Consider the following 22,752-nt stretch of genomic DNA (forward strand, 5'->3'; position numbering starts at 1 on the left):
TCCCCCACGTTACCACAGGTGGTCCCTTCAGTGCAACAGGATGTCCAAAATGGACAAATGGTTCGCGTAAATGATTACAGGCATCTTGTAAACGAGTACAAGAGTGGTTTTTGGTGCAGAATTCACTGAACTTATACAACCTTCATCTCATGACCCAGGGTGGACCCCCTGTACATCATGGGGTTTCCCATGGATGACATCCAACCCTAGACACACACTTATACTAAAAGCAACTCAACTTCACTTGGAAAACACCTTAATTTGTATGGAACTTTCATACATTTCACATAAGAAAAACCTGGAAATCAATCATCAATCAACAATCATGTCTACATTGCTAATACGCATTCTTTAAATCATTCATCTTATTCAAATAACAATTTGTACAATGTCTTGAAATGTATGAAAGAATCTTATTCCAATAAGAAATTGTACACTGTCTTCATATATATAAAACGAGAACTAAATTGTCTTCATATACAAAGTACACTGTATCAACAAACTAAAATAGACTACATTTTTACACTGCACAACTACCCTACAACAATCCATAGACGTCTAGCGCATCCAGTAATCTTATGTTCTCCTCGTCCAGGATCCATTCAGTTACATATCGCTTTCTGATTGCAAGCAATGCCTCCTGAAATGGAAATATTTTACTTGTCATATCAACCAAATCATAAAAAATAAAGAAAATGGTATTCTCAGCAAACGATTCATTTCAATAAGATATGATGAATCCATAGAAGTATGGACCCTCCACTACAAAACATAACGAAAACAATGTTATTATTAACAACAAAAAATGCAACTAAATAAAAGACCAAAACTTGAACTTACCTTTGGGATTCCGGAAGCCATTCCAACTGAATACAAAATGAAAACACGTAAGAGGCCAAATATCAATACTTGCTTAGGGTTCACAAAAATAAAAATAAACCCTAAATTACGTCCAAGACAACAATGACACAATGCGAGGCGAAATGATACAGAAATAGAAAACACAAAATGCGAGAACGGCTCCAAATGACGAAACACACACGAAGCCAAAGCCACCCGAAAGGGGGATACCATAACTACAGCTTACCTTGCCAAAGATCGCCTTTTTTCGGTTCGGATAACACGAACGCAGCAATGGAGATAGCAAAGGACAATGAAGGTGCGGGAATGGAAAGAAAACGAAAGTGAAAGAGAACGTTCAAAAGCAAAGTGAAAGACACCAAAATGAAACCGCCAAATGAAAACTCATATTCGATATCTCATAATTCCTATTCTACCCTCCTCAGTACATTAAAAAACCATTTTCCATTTAAAACATAAAACCCAATAAGAATTTGACACTTGGACGGTGTCAAATTTGTGTCAAATATGGGTGTTAAACAAACATTTTCCTTTGAATTAGGGGTATCGATTTTCATTACATGCGAAAATGTTAAATTTTTTCCTTTTTAGTTAGGTTTAATGCCTATTTTGGTCCTCTTTTCGGGGGTTTTGTTCAAAGTGATCCTCTCTTTTTTAAAAAGTTCACTAAAGTCCTACTTTTTGCAAAAAATGTGCAAGTTAGTCCTTTTTGCTAACGGCAGAGCTGCCCAACTGGCAAATATCTGCTGAGGTGTAACGTTTTGGCTGTGATGGCACTGTTATGTGTTTAAAAAAAATAATTAATTGTGATGTGGAATTTAATAAAGTTAGGTTTAAATTAAAAATTGAATTTGGGGTAATTTTGGGTGGGTAATTAATTAAAAATCCCATTAAGAACCTTAATTGTTTCTGGAAATTTAAAATGGAGAAAAATCCCCAATCTGAATCCTAAGAACCCTAAAGTGAAACTAGAACCAGAACCCTAAATTGGGGAAGAAAACCCTCAATCTATTTTCGCCCCTCTATTGTTCGAATCATGAAACTGCCATTGCTTCATCTCCTTCAGTCTACGTATTTGTTTTTTGTTCCTCGTTCAGCCTTGGAAGAACTAGTCGTGATTTGGAGAATCCCCAATCTGCCTTCCTTGCTTCGTTCTCAATCACGCATTATGGTTTCTCACCTTCACTGGTTTGTGTAGCAGAAAAGGGTTTTGTTTTCATGTTCTGGTTTTCTTGTAGGTATTGGATTCGTTGGTGAGTTCTGGTGACGGTGGAGGCGTATCGCCTCCTTCTTCATTTCGCAGCGGAGGAGGTTGATCAAACCAATGTTTTTTGTAACTAACGTAGGAGCCACAATCTTCTTCTCTATGTCGTGGTTGTACACTTCTTCATGTTTTTTGTTGAACAAATGCAAAACAAAGAAGATACCCTGCGAACAGAAGCAACGAGAGAAGACCAAATGTGGGGGAAAGGAGAAGGAAGAGAGCTTGATGGAAGAGCTGTAGAGATTGGAGAAGCTGCAGAGACCAAAATCACTTTACTTAATTACCTACCCCAAATTACCCCAAATTCAATTTTTAATTTAAACCTAATTTTATTAAATTTCACGTCACAATTAATTAATTTTTTAAAACACATAACATTGCCAGCACAACCAAAACGTTACACCTCAGGGGATATTTGCCAGCTGAGTAGCTTTTCCGTTAGCAAAGTTAACGCCGTTAACAAAAAGGACTAACTTGCACAATTTTTGCAAAAAGTAGAACTTTAGTGAACTTGTTAAAAAAGGGAGGATCACTTTGAACAAACCCTCCGAAAAGAGGACCAAAATAAGTATTAAACCTTTTAGTTATTTAGTTATGCATTTATAATTTATCATTATATTTTTGTTTTAAACAATTTTAAAACTTTTGTATGCTTAAATTATTATATTATTAACTTTTTTTATTAAAGATTATATATATATATATATATATATATATATATATATAAAAGATAAAATTAAATTATAATATATAAATAAAAAAACTTCACCTTAATGAGATTGATTTAAGTTTAATCATTACTTTAATATGATATTATAATTATTTAAATTTTTTTTTTGTAAAATGTATTATTGGTTACACTTATTATGCTATCACTCATAAATTTTTAGATTTAAACTCATTATCTTGATATCTTCTGCTCCATTTATTTTATTTATAATTAATTTTATTAACTATCAAATTATTAGGTTTTTCAATACTTTTAAGTTAGGCTTAATAGCTATTTTGGTCCCTATTTTTGTTTGGTTTGTTCATTTTGGTCCTCATTTTTTATTTTTCTTCAATGTGGTCCTAAAGATTGTAAAATCTGTTCAATTTAGTCCTTTTCTGAACGACGTCTAAATAGTTAACGACAAACAGTACAGCTGTGCAATGCAGTAACGATTTGGCACAGGACTGCCTACGTGGATGCCCTTAATGCATAGTTACGTGGACTTAATTAAATTTTAAGTGAAATTAGGGTTTTTATATTAGGGTTTTATGTTTGAAAATTAAATTAAGGGTTTTTCGAATGAAATTACCCCCAATTTGAAGCATAGTGTGGAACCCAATCTTTGACAAGTGCAGATTCTATCATTGCAGAAGGAGTTTATGATGTTGGGGCAGGAACCTTGTGTATGGTAGGTTGCCGTGAATTGAACCTAGGGAAGCAGCAAGAAGAAAAATTTGGAGAACTTACTTTGGGTCACAGGGTTTCCGTGAATTGCTCCACTTCATCTCACTGATTATGATGTCAATTCTTACTTTGGGTCACATGGTACCTCTTGTTCTGAACTTTGAAGCTCTTCTCACTCAAAATCCCAACAACAGAAGGCTAATATTTAGAAACAATCCATGGCTGGAAGTTAATGAAATAAGTGTGAGGTTGGTCACCATGGTGGCTTTCACTGAAACAAAGTAAACAAAACTCTTTCAGAATCTGCACTTTGTCAAAGATTGAGTTTCATTGCGAATGAGACATTGCTTCAAATTGGGGGTAATTTCATTCGAAAAACCCTTAATTTCATTTTCAAACATAAAACCCTAATATAAAAACCCTAATTTCACTTAAAATTTAATTAAGTCCACGTAATTGTGCATCAAGGGCATCCACGTAGGCAGTCCTGTGCCAAATCGTTACTGCATTGCACAACTGTACTGTTTGCCGTTAACTATTTAGACGTCGTTTCAGAAAAGGACTAAATTGAACATATTTTACAATCTTTAGGACCACATTGAACAAAAATAAAAAATGAGGACCAAAATGAACAAACCAAACAAAAATAGGGACCAAAATAGCTATTAAGCCTTTAAGTTATTAAACTGAATTGTGACAAAAAGCAAAGCCTAATTAATTTTTAAATTTTATTCTTTTGAATCAAGCATGTTTACCAACTAGTAATACACAAAAAAAAAAGTTATTGATAAGTAGAATTAAAGCTATGAAAACGGGTAATCCGACTCGATCCAGTCCGGTTCACCATTGGTCATTTAGTGAATCGATCCTACTCGTAACTAGCTGAAAAAAATTGAACCCGGTTCGACCTCTCACGGGTTGGCTCACTGACTCATTTAATTATAAGTTTTTTTTAAATGAAAAAATTACAATTTTTTTTAATTCAAATATAAATAAACGATATACTAAAATGATGTAAATTTCAAAGATAATTCAAAATAATAATAAAAAAGTATCATACAATCCAAGAGTAATCCAAAAACATGTATAAAAGGTGAACAAATAAGTTTTTAATATGGATAATTTTGTATCACTTGTCCATTTATAATATTAGAGTCTTGAATAGATAAATCTATAATATTTATTTCTTTTGAATTATCTTCTTCTTTATTACCATCTATAATATAATAAAAAATACTAAATAATAATATTGAAACACAAATTAATAAATAAGTAAATTAAATTAGGTAGATTGGTGATCGAACCCGACTCACCACAATCTGGTGAATTGAATTGAAAACTAACTCGTATAAAAAAATACATTTTTTTCAAACTCAATCCAACTCAAACATGTAATGAGTCAGGTTAGCCCACTATTATAATCCATTTTGACTGGAGTAAGTAGAATTTTACTCCAAAAAAGATAAGTAATATAAATTGAGGAAGAGATTTATATGAATATATATGTGGTGGCCATTTCCTTATGTTGCCACTATGTGCCTCACATTCACACAAAAATATTATTGGTGGACTAAGGGAGATTCTTGAAATGCATTCCACCTTACATTTTCTTTCTCCCTGTTTAAGGCATCTCAACATTGCTAAATTTATAAACTATTATACTCTCATACTACCATAATGCTATCTGACTATACCAAAATCAATTCAAGTATAAACTATATTGTTATGTCAAGATTTCCATAAGTAATGGCCATTCCAATTCTTCACTTATTTTGTATTTATCTGACAAGACTGAACGCACTATGCAGAGAAAAATAATCACAGCCATATTAAAGTTAACACATTAAGAAAGCCTGATTATATGATGATGGAAATCCACTTCTTCCCACTTAGAACACCCTTTATATAAGTAACAAGCAGTGAGCAAATACCAAATTATTTGAAGTTAGCACCAAATGGGAGACTTATGGTTGGGTTCATTAACCATTTTTTTGACCATTATGGCTTCACAGGGCCAGCTCAAAACCGGGTTTTACTCCTCTTCCTGTCCAAACGCAGAGGCCACGGTTCGGTCCACTGTTCAATCCTACTTCAATAAAGATCCTACCATTGCTCCTGCCCTTCTCAGGCTTCACTTCCATGATTGCTTTGTTCAGGTTTCCTACTTTCATCTTCATCTTCAACCCACAATAACAAATAATCTGCTGCTATAATTTCTATGGCATGTCACATATTCAATACAGCACCCACCTAATTCATGCTTCATCCAAGAATACAGTAGATATGGAAAACCTCCTTAGGATATGGAAAATAAATTTAAGTTTATCTCAGTTTCATAAAATCAGACCGAAAGACAAAGATTCTTTTACATAACTTTTTTATGTTATTGTATGACAGAAATGTTACATGTTTGTTTATTTAGTTATGTTACATATGTTTTCCCCAGGGCTGCGATGGTTCAGTTTTGATTGCAGGCTCTTCTGCAGAAAGGAATGCGTTACCTAACGCTGGTCTAAGAGGTTTTGAAGTGATTGAGGATGCAAAATCACAGCTTGAGGCCAGGTGTCCTGGTGTTGTCTCATGTGCTGACATACTAGCATTGGCAGCACGTGATGCTGTAGACTTGGTACTAAATAAATACAATAACTCTACATCGGTCACACACTAACTACACACATTCAATTCATACAAACATTACTTGATAAAAGTGTCGATTAGAAATAAGACTAAATTATAATATGTAAGTAAGGTGTAAATCTCACCTTACAATTTTGTGGAGTTGAATTAAACTTAAATTCACTTTCTAATATTATTTTACCAAACGACTCATCATACAGTGAACTCTCACTTAAATTCTTTATAAAAGGTCAGTCATTTTTAAAGGTTAATTAGTGCTGTGAAATGTCAGTTTGAGTTTGGAAAATGACATTTACTATGTTCCTTATTATTAATGACTGCTTAATGAATGATAAAGTGAGGAATTAAGATGATCATGATATATGAAATCAGCATCAATGATTTGTTGGTTTTGTTAACAAAGTGGCACTTAAAAAATGGCAGAGTGATGGTCCAAGTTGGTCAGTAGCTACAGGAAGAAGAGATGGGAGGGTTTCTTTATCATCTCAAGCCTCAAACTTGCCATCTCCACTTGACCCTATTTCTGTGCAGAGGAAAAAGTTTTCTGACAAAGGCCTAGATCATCATGACCTTGTAACCCTTCTTGGTGAGCTTTTTCACATTATTATTACATTATTATACTTGTCATTCATAATTATGCTTATATTAAATGATAGAAAACAGTGAGTAGAGAATCTTGACTCAATACTAAATGGTGTAGAAAGAATATGATTGTGATACTTGAACTTGTCTCTCTACAGGGGCACATACCATAGGCCAAACAGAATGCAGATTCTTCAGCTACCGGTTGTATAATTTCACCACCACTGGGAATTCAGATCCAACCATAAACCAAGATTTCTTAGGCCAACTTAAAGCACTGTGTCCAAATAAAGGAAATGGCTTGAAAAGGGTGTCGTTGGACATAGATAGTCCGACCAAATTTGATGTTAGTTTCTTCAAAAATGTGCGCGATGGCAATGCAATTCTAGAGTCAGATCAGAGGCTGTGGGGAGACCCTGCTACACAAAGTATAGTGCAGAATTACGCAGGGAACATAAGAGGGTTATTCGGGTTAAGATTTGATTACGAATTTCCAAAGGCTATGTTTAAACTTAGTAGTGTAGAGGTGAAGACTGGTACTCAAGGAGAGATTAGAAAGGTCTGCTCAAAAGTTAATTTATACTAAACAATCTCACAAGTGATTGTTGTTAAAAAATAAGTTTACACTTATTTATATATTATAAATAAATAAAAAAACATAAAGTATATGAAAAATTAGTTCTTAACCCTGCATTCCGAAACATTAAATAAATAAATAAAAAAACAAAATTAAGACATATTTTGTTAAAGGACATAATGAAACTTTTTAAAAACATGTAGAAAAGCAGAAAATGAGAAGAAAAGGTCAAAGGGTACAGATGTCAGTTGATGAGGCTTTCTCAGCAGCAACCGTGCTGAGTTTCCTTTGTCTCCTTCTAACATCACCGTTGATGGAACAATCATGCAGAAGCTCCTCAATCTTCTTCCATCCTCATCTTCTAAACTACTCTCACGATACATTCTCTCACTCTCCACCAAACACCCACCACCGCTCACACGACCGTTCTCTCACCACCCTGCCACCACCACCACCATGTCCATAAACCTACGCACACACGCCTTTGCCGGCAACCCCCTCCGGTCCCGGACTCCTAACCGGGTCGAACCGTTTTCCCCCGTCGCGGCGCACGAGACCTTGAAAACGCGAATTGCGGAGAGCGCGGGCGAGTCCGTGTCCGTGAATTTTAAGGTTTTACCTTTCAGAAACGGGAGGCCCCTGGCGTCTGCGGGTAGCGGTGACACGTGGGGCCTGGCGTGGATGGCGTTGGAGGAAGTGAAGAGGCTGCTGGGCGCGAACCTGAGCGCGGACTCGTTCGTGTATTTGGGGTACGACGCGGACGAGGATTCGGTGTATTGGGCGATCGACTTGTCAAGGGAGAGTGGTTTGGTGGCTGAATTCGGTGCCATGAAGCTCTGCTTTGTCGAGCTCAGAACGCTCATGGTTGCTACCGACTGGGTCGATTTGAAGGCCATGGGGAGCTTGGCCATTGCCGGTCATGTAAGTTCCGTTTCTTTATTGTTTCTGACTTGGGTTCGCAATACAGAAGTACATGGTATTTACTGGCATGATCTCCGAATAGTCAATTTGGTCATTGAAATTGTGTTTAAATTTAGTCCTACAATTTAAGTAAGCTAAATAAACTCTGAAAAAATCTCTCATGTCTCGAGTCCATTCAGTGCTTTTATATTATCGTTAATGTTCAACTCTGTGACATAACATAGAGAAACATTGGGGTATATGTTATCACAAGTATTTTATTTGTAGAGAAAAGTGAATATCACCAGTATTTTGTCTATAGAGAAAAATGAATCAATACGATAGATAGAACATAATCTTTTAGTAGTAAAGATATGATGCGAGAATAAATAAAAATGTTTCTTATAATACATGTATATAATCTAAATATTTATGGTTATATGGGATCAATTATTTTTATGATTATAACACTCAATCAAAATAAGCATATAGGTCGTATATGCCTAGCTATCGTGAATCCTCCTAGAGACTTGGTGAATACGTTAGACTATTCATTGGAGTTGACAAATTTGATGGTGATGTTTCCACACTCCGTTATTTTACTTGTGAAATGACAATCTACCTCAATATCTTTGGAAAAGACAAGATTAAAAAAATGTGTCATGCTTGCTTGGTTGTCTCATACAAGATGCATTTAAGAACTTTTTTCAAATTTCAAGTCTTTGAGGAGTTGTTTTAGCCTGATGAGCTCACAAGTGACTAAAGTCATTGCCCCATGTTCTTTTTCTACACTTGGTTTTGCCACAACTTTTTGTTTTTTACTTTTCCATGATATTAAATTACTTCCATCAAGAACACAATACCATGAATCAGAGCATCTATTGCTTGCTGGCTTTGCCTAGTCAACATCATAATATCCAACAATTTGAGTTTTTCTCTTATGTTCAAAAAATGAGTTCTTTTCTAGGGGTCTTCTTAATATACTTGCGGATCTATATGACTGCATCAATGGTTTTGACAAGGAGAGTTTGAAAATTGAATTACTACACTCACTCCAAAGGTGATGTCAGAATGACTTATTGTGAGGTAATTTAGCTCACCAATTAAAGTTAGTTGCCTGTATGGGAGATGGTGTTGGGGGAAGGATTAGGAATGACCTCTATTAAATATCTGTCAAAAATTGATCCTGTATTTTAGACATTAATGGTTAAATATGCCTTACAAATAGTTATAGTGTTTAAGGATTTCTAGTGATAATTAACTTTGTTAACTCAATCTTACATAGAAAAGTGTGTCGGGGGTGGGAAATTGATTTTGGTGTTTAGGGAAACAAACTTTGATTCCCTCATATGGGGAAATTGATTTTGATGTTTTTGTTTTAGCCAAATTCCACTTTTTAATGCTCATCCAATGTCAATAATCCTCTCAATGAATTGACATTCGATGTGGGGAAGCAGTGATTCAAAACACCTACAATGGTACTGTAAAATGTTTCTTTACTAAGTGAGAAAATAGAAAACGGAAATGTACACGTTCACGTCTACCCCATATGAGCCCTCTCCTTTCACATTGGACACTTCCAGTCTAAGCTAATACCCGTCATTTGTAATCCTCAACAAAACCAAACCAAAATAATTAAGTTTTATTCCTTCTCGTTTGATAGACTTGAATGATTCTTTTGGGAATTTCATTCTCATGCCTAACTGTCTGTTACTTTAGTTCTCGGTGTGACATTTCTTAATGAACTTAGACCTTTAAGAACTTATCACAACATCAAATTGTTATGAATATAATCTATTTGTTAGATATTGTTAAGATATCATTAGATATTGTTGGTTACAATATGATGTGTTAGTTACAATGTGATGTGTATTTGGGCTTAGCCCATATTTTCCTGTATGATTTTTCATTATAAATACATTATGTGTATATTCTAGACAAGGGAAATAATCCTGTACCTAGTTTTTAACTATTTTCACACCATTAAAAGTACTTGTGAAGTACATTGGTCAAGTCTACAATTTATCATATAATTCAAAAACAACTAAATACTTCTTAACATTATTTTTTTAAAATATAAATAAATATCTACGGTTAGATTCTATATCTACCAAACTCTAATTTATCATAAATTTAGGATGTGTGATCATTAAGTTAAGATCACATCATTAGACTATTAGATTTAAAAATAATTTAAGGTTTGTAAAATGCAATTGAAGGTTTAAACTGGCCAAGTTTGAGTGCAGGATCAATGGATCCTATCATGTCCTCAAATGATATAAATTACATTTTAGGTCTGTAGCATTTAGTCATCAAATGAATCCCCTAAATGTGATGTGTTGACTAACTTGACCCAAATAATGCACATTCGGTGACTTTTAAGCCTAATTCTCCGGTTATGGGACTAATTTGATATGCTATGTTTTTAAGGGACTTATAGCTGGGTTTGTGTTGTTGGGTGGTGCCATTACTGTTGAGTCTCTACTCTTTCCCTCTTTAGTAACTGGTGTTGGTTTTTGTTTAGATGTTAGGGAATTGAATCTAAGACCTTGTTAATGATGCTGGTAAATCCTACCAGTTGAATCAATTTAAGTGGCACAATATTTAAAAAATTAAATGAAACCAATCTGTGTATAGTTGAAGAGAAAGTCTACATATTAAAATATACATGTTAAAATTTTATAGTAAACTATCATTCTTTTTAATATATTATCTGGACAAGATTCTGTCAGGGATTAGTATGTGATTTAATTTTTCTTGCCATTTTATTGACCTCGTGTTTGGCATCAAATCTAGGAGGCAGCAAATTATTTTCTATTTCCTTATGTTCATTTTCTACTTTACTTCCCCTCCCTTTGTTCTCCTGCAAAGATTTATTGTCCGAAACACTAACCAGTCCTGTAATAAAAATGTTATTACTACTTACGAGCTAGGAATCAGTTATACTTTGTACTGTATTGTTTTATGGATCAATCATGTTCTTTGAAATAATTATGTAAGCTGCTTGCAGTTAGTTAATTTTGTTGGTTTTTTGACCTTTTATCCTACTTCAGTTTGCAATACTGATAGGCAAAGGGAAATAGGCAATTCTACTTTTCTAATTACTGGGTTTGGCCAGGCCAGGGCACTTCTTGAATGGTATAATATATCACGATTTTGTGGACATTGTGGAGAGAAAACAGTGCCAATGGAAGCTGGGAGGCGGAAACAGTGTTCAAATGAATCATGCAAAAAGAGGATATATCCAAGAGTTGACCCGGTTTGATCCCCTGTTCTAATAGTTGAGTGATCAATGGTTGATCTAGTTTTCCTGAATTTCAGTGGTCATCTAAACTTATGCAGGTGGTCATTATGCTAGTAATTGATTCGGACAATGATCGTGCCCTTTTGAGCAAACAATCAAGATTTGTACCTAGAATGTGGAGCTGCTTGGCAGGTTTTATAGAGGTGCATGCTCGACCTAATCTAAGACCACTAATTTTTTTAGGGACTGAACTTGTGCTGTTATTGCCTGAAACAGTGTAGCTTATTCCAGTAAATTTGACTACATGTAGGGGGAACCTAATTTGAATTTGCGTATCCACTGCAATAGCCAATAGTTACCTTAATGCCAATACCATTTATTTTTCTAAAATGACAATATTTGGTCTTAGATCGTATAGGCTCTTGTTTATTTAATCTGAACACCGAAATTCTTCTACTTCCTTTTACTGGGTACCCTTAGCACTAACATCCAGAACATGTATGAATAAGCTTCAAACTTTTTTCCTTATCAAATATTTTTTATTATAAGTTACTTTGAAAGCAAAATAAACTAGTTTTAACATGAACAGCTGCACTTAGGACATGTATGGGTAAACAGTTTAGTTAATTTCATGTTGAAGATCTTATCACATATTAGATCTTAAGACAATAATTGCTAGTTGCAATTCAGATGGTATTGAAATAAGCTTGTTTTGATAAGTTTCATCATCATGCTTATCAAACCAAGCAAAAATAAACTTATCGGGGCAAAGTGCTACTTGCATAAGCTTAATCAAGTATGTGTATGATAAAATAATTCTAATTGGTGTCCATAGAAGCCCTTGCTTTCTTAGGAGGTTTAAACAGTAAAAAGTTTCAACTTTCTACTACCGATTAAAGGATATCTTTAAAGTCAGGTTTCTTTGATTTGAGAATTCATGATACAATTGCTTTTTTGTTTAATTTTATTCCTCCTCGACCAATACAGTAAAACTTTTCTCCTGTGTACTCTCATTGCCTATAGCCAGGAGAAAGCTTAGAAGAGGCTGTAAGAAGAGAAACATGGGAGGAAGTTGGTATTGAAGTGGGAGAAGTTGTATATCATAGTTCTCAGCCATGGCCTGGTATAGTGTATTCTATATAACAATTTTCATTTTTCTAGGCTTTTGTACTTTTATCATTTCACCAGTGTTTATATGAGATAAAAATGTGAAGATTTGTCTTTATAAACATCTGATAGTAAATCTTATAGGCTGTTTGTACCATTAAAAAATTGTTTGTGATGACTTGATTTTTCTATCTAGAGTATCATATCCAAAGAATTTAATTATCAGTATTCTTTTAGAGTCGGTTTGGATGAAGCTTTTAAGTGTAGATAAATAAAATATAATGAATCAAGAGGGTAAAAGAAATTAATTTAACTTCTTTCATAAGTTTAAATCAACTTGTACCTCAACTTTGTTAGATTCTATTTCATTTAATGTCTTGATAAATATTCATAAACCAAAGAAAACTCAGCTTTTGTGAGCTAGAAGTTAATTTAAAGTGAGACTTACTTCTTTTTGTTTATTTTGCTTAACTACACGAGGTTAAAAGAGGATGTTGTTCGGTCTTTAGGTTTTAAAAGAAAGGATAGAGAACTGAGTAGAAATAATCAATAATTTAATGCATTAGAGGAACATGTCTTCCAGGGGAAATGTTTGCTTCCAACTGAAATACAGTTCAATTACAACTTAAATATCCGCTCCTTCTGTTAGGAATCTCTTGAACTAAAATGAAAACGATAACGGATTCCTAACAAAGAGCCAGACAAAGATACATCAAGACATAAAAAGAACTGTGTAAAATCTGCATTGATTATCAACAAACCTCTTACAAGAACCAAGGTATACAAAGTATACCCCTAAATGGAGTGCTCTCCTGAAGGGGAAGGAATCCAATATGTAAAAGACTTCCAACAGACTTAAAGGAAATAATTAACTAATTGACCTAGTCAACTGTAGTCAACTTTTATTTACAACTTGACCCTTTCTCTTATTTTTCTTTCTATAATAAACCTGTAAAGGCTTTTTCTATTTTAGATGCTCCCTAAATTCATTCTTAACTACACTCCATTCCTCAGAAACAACCTTGTCCTCAAGGTTGAAATCTGTAAAATGGTTACAAAATAGGAAAGATCTTCCTTAGTAGACTCTTTGGGAAGCTTGTCCTGCCAATTCAGCAACACCACAGGAATTTATGTTTCCAATTATTCACTGTTCCAGTGCCTAAAATCAGTAAAGGTTGATAATTGTCCTTTGTTAACTGCAACGCTCCTGGAAAGTCAGGCTCAATTGGATGATCTCTTATTGCCTTAATGGGCCCAAACTTAAAGTCCATTTCACATATCAACCCCTGCACACCCAAATCCTATGTTCACTGTCATTTTTCTTTTATATGTAGTCCTAACCACTCGCTTGATTCATGCAACTAGACCCCACCGCCTCTACAATATACTAAAACCTCATCAATGATCTAACAAATTTCCGCTCAAACTCACTATCTGTACAAGGTGTGATCTTTTATGCAAGTGAACACAAAACTCACCAAAAACTCGTAGGATTGTATAAGCACGAGTTTACTTGTGATTTTGACAACACTAATTGTGATACCTACTTCTTGATGAACTCTATTGGAGATTCTAAATTCTTGACTGTAGCCTTCATCACGGTGTAGAAAGAATCAATAAACTGTTGAATCAGAGACTACTTCTCTTCCTGGTGAAATATTCCTTACAGCTGAAATACAATTCAATTACAAGAAAAAACCCACATGTACCCTGGCTATTCACTCAATTTATACTGTTCCTCCCCTATTCATTCTCCGTAACATTGATTAATTTTTCTTTCTTCTGCAGTACATTTTTAGTAATGGGCCTTCTATGTTAAGGCCTATGTTTGGACCCTTTAAGTTCTTAAAAAGATGAGAATATTTTCTTCCAGATTTCATGTTAGTTCAGGATCTATTTTTTGCAGGTACCCTATTTCTTCCTTTGCAATAATATAGCTAGTAAATCAATCACTTGCAGTCCAATGGTGGTTAGATCATGTTTAAAGTAACTTGAGTCAAAGTTAATGTCTAGAATATGTTTAACACCATAATTCTAAAATATAAGTACTGTTGTGATTCTTTTAATATACAGAGAGCTTTGAAGAGTTATTAGCTTTTATTCTGTTCAAAGATTCTTCCAATGTAATTTAAATCGGAGTTAATGTAGAACATGTTTGTGAAAACTGTAATTTTTTTTTTTCTTTTGAAGACAGGATTTTCAAATGCAAACAAGTAAAGTTTAAGATAATGTAGTGTACTCAATTAGCATATTTTTGTGTTTTCTTTCTCATCAAAATTACAAATTTTAACTTTTCCCTTCTTTTATATTTATTGACTGTTGTTTCTGTTGACTTTGTTTCTAGTTGGACCAAATAGCATGCCATGTCAGCTGATGGTAGGGTTCTTTGCATATGCAAAATCCCTTGAAATAAATGTTGACAAAGAAGAGTTGGAAGGTATATCCAGCATTTACCTGTATTGACGTCTATTTATTTCTCACCTGACGCAACTTTAAATTCATTTAATTATTATGTGTGACTGTGTGGAGAATCTGTACTTGTGCCACACACTCGGTATAGTTGCATTGTCTGGCTGAAAATTGAGCCTTAGAGGGTGCCAGTAGTTTTATTTTCTCATGGTGGCGTGGTAAACCTGAACCTCTAGAAGTCTTTCTGGTTTGCAATCATTGTTGGCCTTTGTTTTATTTCTTTCTTTTTCGAAGCAAAAAGATTAAGATTGGGGAGGATGGGAAATATTGGATATGTATGAAGACTGTTAAGCTTCTTAAGTTTTATTCTCCTTCACTTCAATTTGTATTCCTATCTTGGTGGCAATGTAAATTAGAACTGTAAAGTGATTTAACTACTAAATCATTCGCCTTCTCCTCACTTTGCACTTTCTATCTCCTCTGGTTTTGTTTTCGGATCTGTGACAAATGATATGTTGCAATTTTCTGACCTAGATGCTCAGTGGCATACTAGAGAAGAAGTAAGAAGAGCTCTGGCATTTACTGAATACAAGAAAGCCCAACAAACTGCAGCAGCAAAGGTAGAACAAATGTGTAAGGGAGTAGAAAAGACTCACAGCTTGTCTACAGAGTTCAATGTGGAAAGCGGTGAACTTGCTCCAATGTTTGTTCCTGGACCCTTTGCAATAGCACATCACCTTATATCCTCCTGGGCATTCCCAGATAAAGATGTAAATGGCATTGAATGCCGTTCAAAACAACCTACTGGCTCTATGTCAAATTTGTAAGAGTGGCAAATTATTTTTCAAGGCATGTTTAGTTATAATGCTTTTCTTATTATTGTTGTATATCTCAGGAAGGTGAAGGGGTGTCCTCACCAGTGACGAGATTCTCATGAAAAATTGTGAAGAATCCACACACCAAGAATTGGAGACACCTACCTTTCATTTTACATACCTTTGATTTTACACTGTTTTTCATACCAAACACATGTTTGATATTATGAATCATCATAAGACTGACTACATTATATTTCATTTTTCTTTGCTGAGCACAGACTATCTAGGGCAGAAGTTTGACATCAGGTATGAGTCTTTAGGACCAATGAAAGCTTAATTTTTAGGCAAACTACACCCTTTCTTCCTGCATTCCAAATGACTATTTTACTTTTAATAAAAAAATTAAATTATTTCCAAATCTTGAAAGTATACTTTGGATTGTACAATCTAAAATGCAAGAAAAGTTTAGACGAATGCATGCTTATTACAAGAGTGTCTAAGAAGTTTCATTTGTATTTAGTTTAAGTTGTATTAGGTCATGAACTTCAATGATTGAGTATTCTTAGAAGCTAAAATTCAAGTGTAAAAGCTATAATATCATTTAAGCTTCATTTGTATTTCATTTAACTTACATTAGTATATGAGTTTCATCTAGGATAGAGTACGTGAGAAGTTGTCCAAACATATTAAATATATTAGATTATTAGATATTTTAAATAGATATATTATTGTTGTCTTTTATCTATAATTACTTAGGTATTATTTTTTATTTATATTTTAGACTTAATCTATATTTTTATTATAAATACAATATCTTTTATATATATATATATATATATATTAATCTTCATCTTTCTACACACCCTTTTAATTAGGTTATTTTAATCTTGTCAAATTGTAGCTTATGTTTAGTTTATTTAAGTTATGTAGTTTAGTGTGTTGAGTTGTGTCAATTAGAAAAACATAATCGTTATTCTTTTTTTTTTCTTATATTATAGTGTTTCTTAATGTGTTTCGTCTTAGTTCACTTTTTGACATTTAAGAATTTAGTTGTGTTAGATTTAATTTAGGTTTTAAATATTTTTTTTTATTTTTATTGATGATTACTCTGGATGTATTATTTTTAATGAAAAATTGTTCTGTATTATTTTTAATAAAATTAAAACTTATGTTAGTGTGTTGTTCGAAACTTGTGAAATGGTAATGACTGCAAATATCTTTATCATTCTTTTTAAATAATTTTTGGCTTTTAATAACTTTTTTTATCAAATTTTATATGTTTATACATCTCAACAAAAATGAGTACGGTTAAGCGAAAAAATAAACATTTTATTAAAATCATATTCTTTTAATTTATGGTGAGGTTTATTGAGTGATGTTATTTTTACTATATGTTATCTCATTAATTGAATGCATTTTTTAGTTTTAGATTTCATTTTATTTTATTTTTTCATGAACTTTTTCATTCCTTGTCTAAAAATTTTTAAGTATATATATTTTGTTTATAATTTTAGTCTTGTTTATGATAAGTTATCTACTCAATCACACAAATGTGTTTTTTATGATTTCCTAGATCACAAAAAAATATAAATGTTTTTCTCTTTCTTTTAACCGTTATAATTTGTTTTTGAAAATGTGACAATGAATATTCTCTTTAATAAATCCTTAATACAAAGTAATAACCTTCTCTTTAAAAAGTAGTCTAATTCAAATGGACTTTATCATGAAGACATTTTTCAGTTTCAGTCACAACAATGCATAGGTCTTCTCCTCCACAACCTCGTTTGCATGGACAAGAGCATCATTGTATTTGTATCCATCTATTCCAACACCTGATGCTCATTGACTTTAAAACATTATTAATTTGACCCAACATCATATCATTTAATTTTAATTCAAAACATATATCTAAATGTGATGGATTTAACAATGAATTTGTCAAAAACATTTGAAAAAATTTTAATTAATATATATGTATTAATTAAATTCTTCTAAAAAAATCAATTATCAACAAAGAATATTATAGCAAATTTGGTTGTTATAAATAATAATTAATTTACATTGAGATTTCAATGTGTTCATACAAAAAATAACCTAATTACAACTATTAATAGATCATTAATACTTAGTAGTACTATTTTAGTACTAAAGTATCTTCTACAAATAATTTCGCAACACGATATTATATCTATAAAGGTATAATTATTTTTTAAATATTTAGAAACTACTCATTCCTGCAAAACCCAACCAGACCCAAAGAAAAGAGAAAAGAGGAATGTCTCCCTGATGTGGAACGAAGCAGAGGGGAAAGAAGAAGAGAAGTGTGCCACCTGTTGCGAATAGGTTTCCTGCATATCCAAACCATAACAAAAAATAATTTGGGGGGTTTTGCTGTGTCGAAGGAGGGGAATGGGTTTTGCTGTGTCGAAGGAGGGGAAGGGGTTTTGCGGGAGGGAATTTAGGGTCTCTATGGGATTGGGAGAAGCCACCCTCTTTAAAAAATAATAAAATATTTTTTTTTAAATATTTTACAGGTTGAAAACGGGTATCCAACGGGTATTCGCGGGTTGAATAAAATCTGTGGGTTTTTTTCATACGGATATCCGACGGGTAACCGAGCGAGTAACGGGTACATTTTTTACATGCGGATCGTGTTCGGGTATCACACTATCCGTGTTCGACCCAACTCGTTGTCATCCTTACTTCTACCCCTCTTCCTATCATACAAACATTCTTTATGTGGATAACATTTTGATTAAAACAAATATGAACATTTGTAAGGTGCTATACATGTTATTGTTGCATGCTATATGAACCCTTTAATATGTGTTCTATGATGTTGTAGAATAATTAAACCTTCTAAAGCTCATTCAATCGAAGCAAGACGGTCTAACCGTTTTGTTAATCCTATTAATAAATACTTGTACTATAATCATAAATATTAGTTTTGCATAATATAAAATATGTAAAGAATAAGTTTTGTACCGTATGACTATCTGTTCTGTGGACCAAATATCTACTTTTTCATACGACATTTCTTCGGGACTGCATGGTTGAGAGACATGACCGAATAGTCAACCAACGAAAAGATTAGCATTAATTCTGACTAATTTAAGATATCTTAAAGAAATCGATGTATTATCGGCAGAATATTATCGGCAGAATATTACCGACGGACTATAGGCCTTCGGTAAATTATATTTATCGAAGGATTTTCCGGCGGCCTTTAGCACAACAGTTTACCGAAGGAATTTGGCCTTCGGTACTTCACATGGGACATTACCGAAGGAATTTGACTTTCGGTAAGTGGTTGGTGTATTACAAAGTAGGACGATCTGTGCATGTTGATGAAGTTTTCCACCAAACTCATATTCTCAAGGGAACTACTGACCAGCTCGTGGATGAAAGGTCCCGAAAGACACATGTAAGAAAATACTTGTAATTTTAGTCTTGATTCATAACTTTGTGCCTTCTATTGTATATTTGACTGATACTTTATCATCATTTTTAACAGGAAGAATTCTCCACAAAACTTTCACGAGTAAGATCCTCACATTCTTCATGTCCTCAGTCAACCCAACCAACAGATGATGACGAAGACCTTATTAGGTCACAATGTTGGATTGATGTTGTTGGTGGAAAGAAAAAAGGAAGAATCTATGGGGCAGGGCAATTGGTTGCAAATTACAGTGCAGGTCGTGGTGGTCTAAAGCACCAACCTTCTTCTTCCTCCCAGCGTCCTGATGAGACCGTTCATGCCCTGACGTAGCGGCTTCAAACATGTGACCGAGAATATAATGAACTCAGACAAGAGTTTACCAATTTTAAAGAACTGGTCATGAGATTGCTTCCCCAGTCTACAATGCCTCTGGCCTCTCATTCGCAGCCCACACCAATCCAGCCTACTGAAGTTCAACCCATACATGTCCAGCCTATACCAGTCTAGCCTACTGAAGTTCCACCCACACATGTCCAGCCCATACCAGTCCAGACCCCATCAGTCCAGACCCCATCAGTCCAGTCCCCATCTGTCCAGCCAACTTCAGAGCCTCAAAACAATGAACATGAAGACAATCATTAAGCTGAACATTATGACGACTATTAGATTTTATGACTTTGCACATTACTTACATTATTATTACTTCTTTTCCTTCTAAGAACAATTTAATATTTAGTCCTATATTGGTTAGTGGAGTTCTGTTTAGTTTATCAATTACAAAATTTTAGACATTAGACATTATATGTGTGTGTATATATATATATATATATATATATATATATGTTTGCTTGGAATGTGTTTACATTGTTTAGAGTTTGCATTGATTGGAGTTGACTCCACTTGGTGAATGTTGGATTGTATTTTGAGTTGGATGTTGGTATTGAATTGTGCAGGTGTACTTAGATTGTATAAATTTTGCAAACTACAAAGTGAATATATTATGCAGGTTACTGTTTTGAGTGGGATTATATTAAAAAGAAAATAAAGTCGACGTTACGGAAGGACTTATACTTCGGTAATTACCCAAGTAGTGTCCTTCTGTAATTACCGAAAGACAAAATCCGCCGGTAATGGTTTCCGACAAAGCTTTTTCCGATGGAATTGAGGCCGTCGGTAAGTCGTCGATAAAATGGATTTCCGACAGAATATAGCATTTAGCGACAAACAATGACCTTCGGTAATACCATCAATTATAGTGTAGTTACTTTCAATTGGACTATAATTAGATATTAGTTAATTAAAAACACATTCCAAAATCTATAATATAAGTAAGAGGTAAAGAAGATGTAATTCTATTTAATAGATCATTAATACTCAGTAGTCGAATTTTTATTAGTACTAAAGTATCTTCTACATATAATTTCATATAAACCATTGAATAACTTAAAGTTTTAAATATTATTCTTGAATTATTGAATCTCGATACCACGCCATAAACAAGTTTATATTGTAAATATTTAACATGTAACTTTCAACACGATATTATATATATAAAAGTATAATTATTTTTTAAATATTTTAATAAGTGAATATGATTATATTTGAATGTTACATTTCATTGATAAAAAGTCAAGTCAAATCATTAATGAGTATTTACAATCAAGTTTTCAAACATAAAGAGGTATTTAACTATCCACCAAGCATCAATATTTAGATAAATCATCTTCATTTGAATCTTATATAATCCTTTGATTTTATTATTATATTGAACACATGTTAATATATTAATCAAATTGTATTTGAATATATTCATATATTTTAATACAATATATGGATCTTCTTTAATGTCAACATGACATTTAATAAAACTACTTATTACATGCATTACTTGATTTACTATTGAAATAAAAGTAAAGTAAAAAGAAGAATAACAGCAACATATATGTCTAATTTAGTGATATATTAATCCTTAAAGAAGTTTTGTTCTTCTACTTCTGAATTTCAAATTCTAACAAGCAGTCTTGTTGTATGGTTGTCATTTTCTGTTATTTTTTTTTCCTAATTCCATATTTTCTAAATTTAGTAGTCACGTCATCGTTTTCTAATGTACATTTTCTTAAGTGTTTTTATGTGCAAAATTTTCCTCTTTTTGTTGGCTATGAACACTATGCACCAAAAGGAAAGGAACCTTAAAAAGTTAAGCCTATAAGCTATTTCAAAGTAGGGAGAATCAAATTAAAGAGGCCGTTGGGATTTCCCTATAAAATAAATTTTCACTTTTTAATTATCTGCATATTAATATTTTTAAGTATATATAGTAGTTTAGTATAAATTTTCAATTTTATTCCAGTGAAGATATATGATTTTTATAATATTATGTTTAAGATCTATGATAAAAAATATCACTAAAATTAATTTTGCTTTATGTATTAATTAATTAAAAGTTATGGGAAGAATTTAATTTATTTTGTCTTTTATCTTTATTTCTTCAGTCAATATAGTTTCAAACATTAAAAATAAGGGAAATAATAAATTATTTTTTACATTATTATTTTGAGATAAAACCTTATAAATTTTATATGAACATCTAAAAGAATTCAAAAAGAAAAAAAGAAACTTAAATGTTTGTACTTGGCAGGACTGGTAGACAAGCAAATGTTGAAATGAAGGAAATTTATTGGTAAAGCTAATTATTGATAAGTTACATGATAAACACAAAATCACATAATTAATTAAGATCTGAGTGATTCATTTAATTTATTTTAAAATTTTAAGACAATCAATAAAGAGAAGAATGGGATAAAATGATAAGAAAAGGACTAAAATGAATATTTTATTACTGCAAGTAGGTTGTGATAAACTGGTAGTAAAATAATCAGAAATTGTTAAAAGCTTTAGAAAATGAGTATAATTTTAGCAAACAAGTTAAAGCATGAAACAATCTAAAAGGGTAGCTTGAAAGGCAAAGACACCAAGTTCATAGTGGAGTGACAGAAGAAAAGACTATGAGAGCTTTCAGAAGTTTTGCTACAGATTAATCAAAGTCATTGAAATGGTAAGAGGAAAATTAGAAACACCCAAAAGTTTTTTGGAAATTTTATGCAGTTCCTATCATTTGGTCATAAAAGGAATCAAGGTAGGAATGCATCAGACCCATCTCAACTCCTTGATGGGACACAAAGCAAAACATTTACTTTCATCAAATTAAAGAGATTTTCAGAATCCTTGTTCAGACCAATATATATGTATATGTTTATGTGTGTGTATGTATATGCAGCAAAATTCTGAGGCAGAGACAGGACCACATAGTAAGAATGGTTGGAAAAGCACAACAACATCATAGGAATTCAGTGAGCTTAAGTGGAAAAGGAAAAGGGAAATGACACTAAAGAGTGGTGGGAGTTATATTCCTTTATAAGAATGTTGTTAATTCTTGTTAGGCACTCTCATAGGATGGTTGTTCACTGGAAATTATTTATCAGATTCATAGTACTGCAGATATTATTCTTTTTAACTTT

General features: G+C 32.9%; 3 protein-coding genes across 4 annotated transcripts; all 3 read left to right on the top strand.

Annotated features, from left to right (window-relative positions):
• The first annotated feature begins 5,445 nt into the window (after positions 1-5,445).
• Positions 5,446-7,465, top strand: LOC106757687 (peroxidase 25). The gene is made up of 4 exons (XM_014640434.2): positions 5,446-5,677; positions 5,968-6,147; positions 6,582-6,744; positions 6,899-7,465. The coding sequence occupies exons 1-4, from the start codon at positions 5,477-5,479 to the stop codon at positions 7,324-7,326; spliced, it is 972 nt and encodes a 323-aa protein (XP_014495920.1). The 5' UTR covers positions 5,446-5,476; the 3' UTR covers positions 7,327-7,465.
• Positions 7,466-7,556: 91 nt separating this feature from the next.
• Positions 7,557-16,053, top strand: LOC106757686 (nudix hydrolase 19, chloroplastic). Of its 2 annotated transcripts, none has more exons than XM_022779485.1 (7): positions 7,557-8,238; positions 11,336-11,476; positions 11,560-11,664; positions 12,485-12,584; positions 14,913-15,005; positions 15,512-15,800; positions 15,873-16,053. In XM_022779485.1, exons 1-7 carry the CDS (start codon positions 7,642-7,644, stop codon positions 15,898-15,900), a joined length of 1,353 nt encoding a protein of 450 aa, XP_022635206.1. In that variant the 5' UTR covers positions 7,557-7,641; the 3' UTR covers positions 15,901-16,053. The 2 variants fall into 2 exon arrangements, with proteins under 2 accessions (XP_022635206.1, XP_022635207.1); XM_022779486.1 differs by lacking the exon at positions 7,557-8,238 and adding an exon at positions 9,050-9,303.
• Positions 16,054-19,007: 2,954 nt separating this feature from the next.
• LOC111241391 lies at positions 19,008-19,816 on the top strand. The gene is made up of 2 exons (XM_022779009.1): positions 19,008-19,219; positions 19,310-19,816. The coding sequence occupies exons 1-2, from the start codon at positions 19,067-19,069 to the stop codon at positions 19,562-19,564; spliced, it is 408 nt and encodes a 135-aa protein (XP_022634730.1). The 5' UTR covers positions 19,008-19,066; the 3' UTR covers positions 19,565-19,816.
• The last annotated feature ends 2,936 nt before the right edge of the window (positions 19,817-22,752 follow it).

Source organism: Vigna radiata, chromosome 3 (assembly GCF_000741045.1).
Source record: "Vigna radiata var. radiata cultivar VC1973A chromosome 3, Vradiata_ver6, whole genome shotgun sequence".
Classification (NCBI taxonomy): Eukaryota; Viridiplantae; Streptophyta; class Magnoliopsida; order Fabales; family Fabaceae; genus Vigna; species Vigna radiata.

Coding starts and splice junctions, on each gene's coding strand:
- LOC106757687 (XM_014640434.2), top strand. CDS start 5,477: ATGGGAGACTTATGGTTGGGTTCATTAACCATTTTTTTGACCATTATG. Junction 5,678..5,967: donor TCCATGATTGCTTTGTTCAG/GTTTCCTACTTT, acceptor TGTTTTCCCCAG/GGCTGCGATGGTTCAGTTTT. Junction 6,148..6,581: donor CACGTGATGCTGTAGACTTG/GTACTAAATAAA, acceptor AAAAAATGGCAG/AGTGATGGTCCAAGTTGGTC.
- LOC106757686 (XM_022779485.1), top strand. CDS start 7,642: ATGCAGAAGCTCCTCAATCTTCTTCCATCCTCATCTTCTAAACTACTC. Junction 11,665..12,484: donor GCTTGGCAGGTTTTATAGAG/GTGCATGCTCGA, acceptor CATTGCCTATAG/CCAGGAGAAAGCTTAGAAGA. Junction 15,801..15,872: donor ACTGGCTCTATGTCAAATTT/GTAAGAGTGGCA, acceptor TGTATATCTCAG/GAAGGTGAAGGGGTGTCCTC.
- LOC111241391 (XM_022779009.1), top strand. CDS start 19,067: ATGGGACATTACCGAAGGAATTTGACTTTCGGTAAGTGGTTGGTGTAT. Junction 19,220..19,309: donor AAAGGTCCCGAAAGACACAT/GTAAGAAAATAC, acceptor CATTTTTAACAG/GAAGAATTCTCCACAAAACT.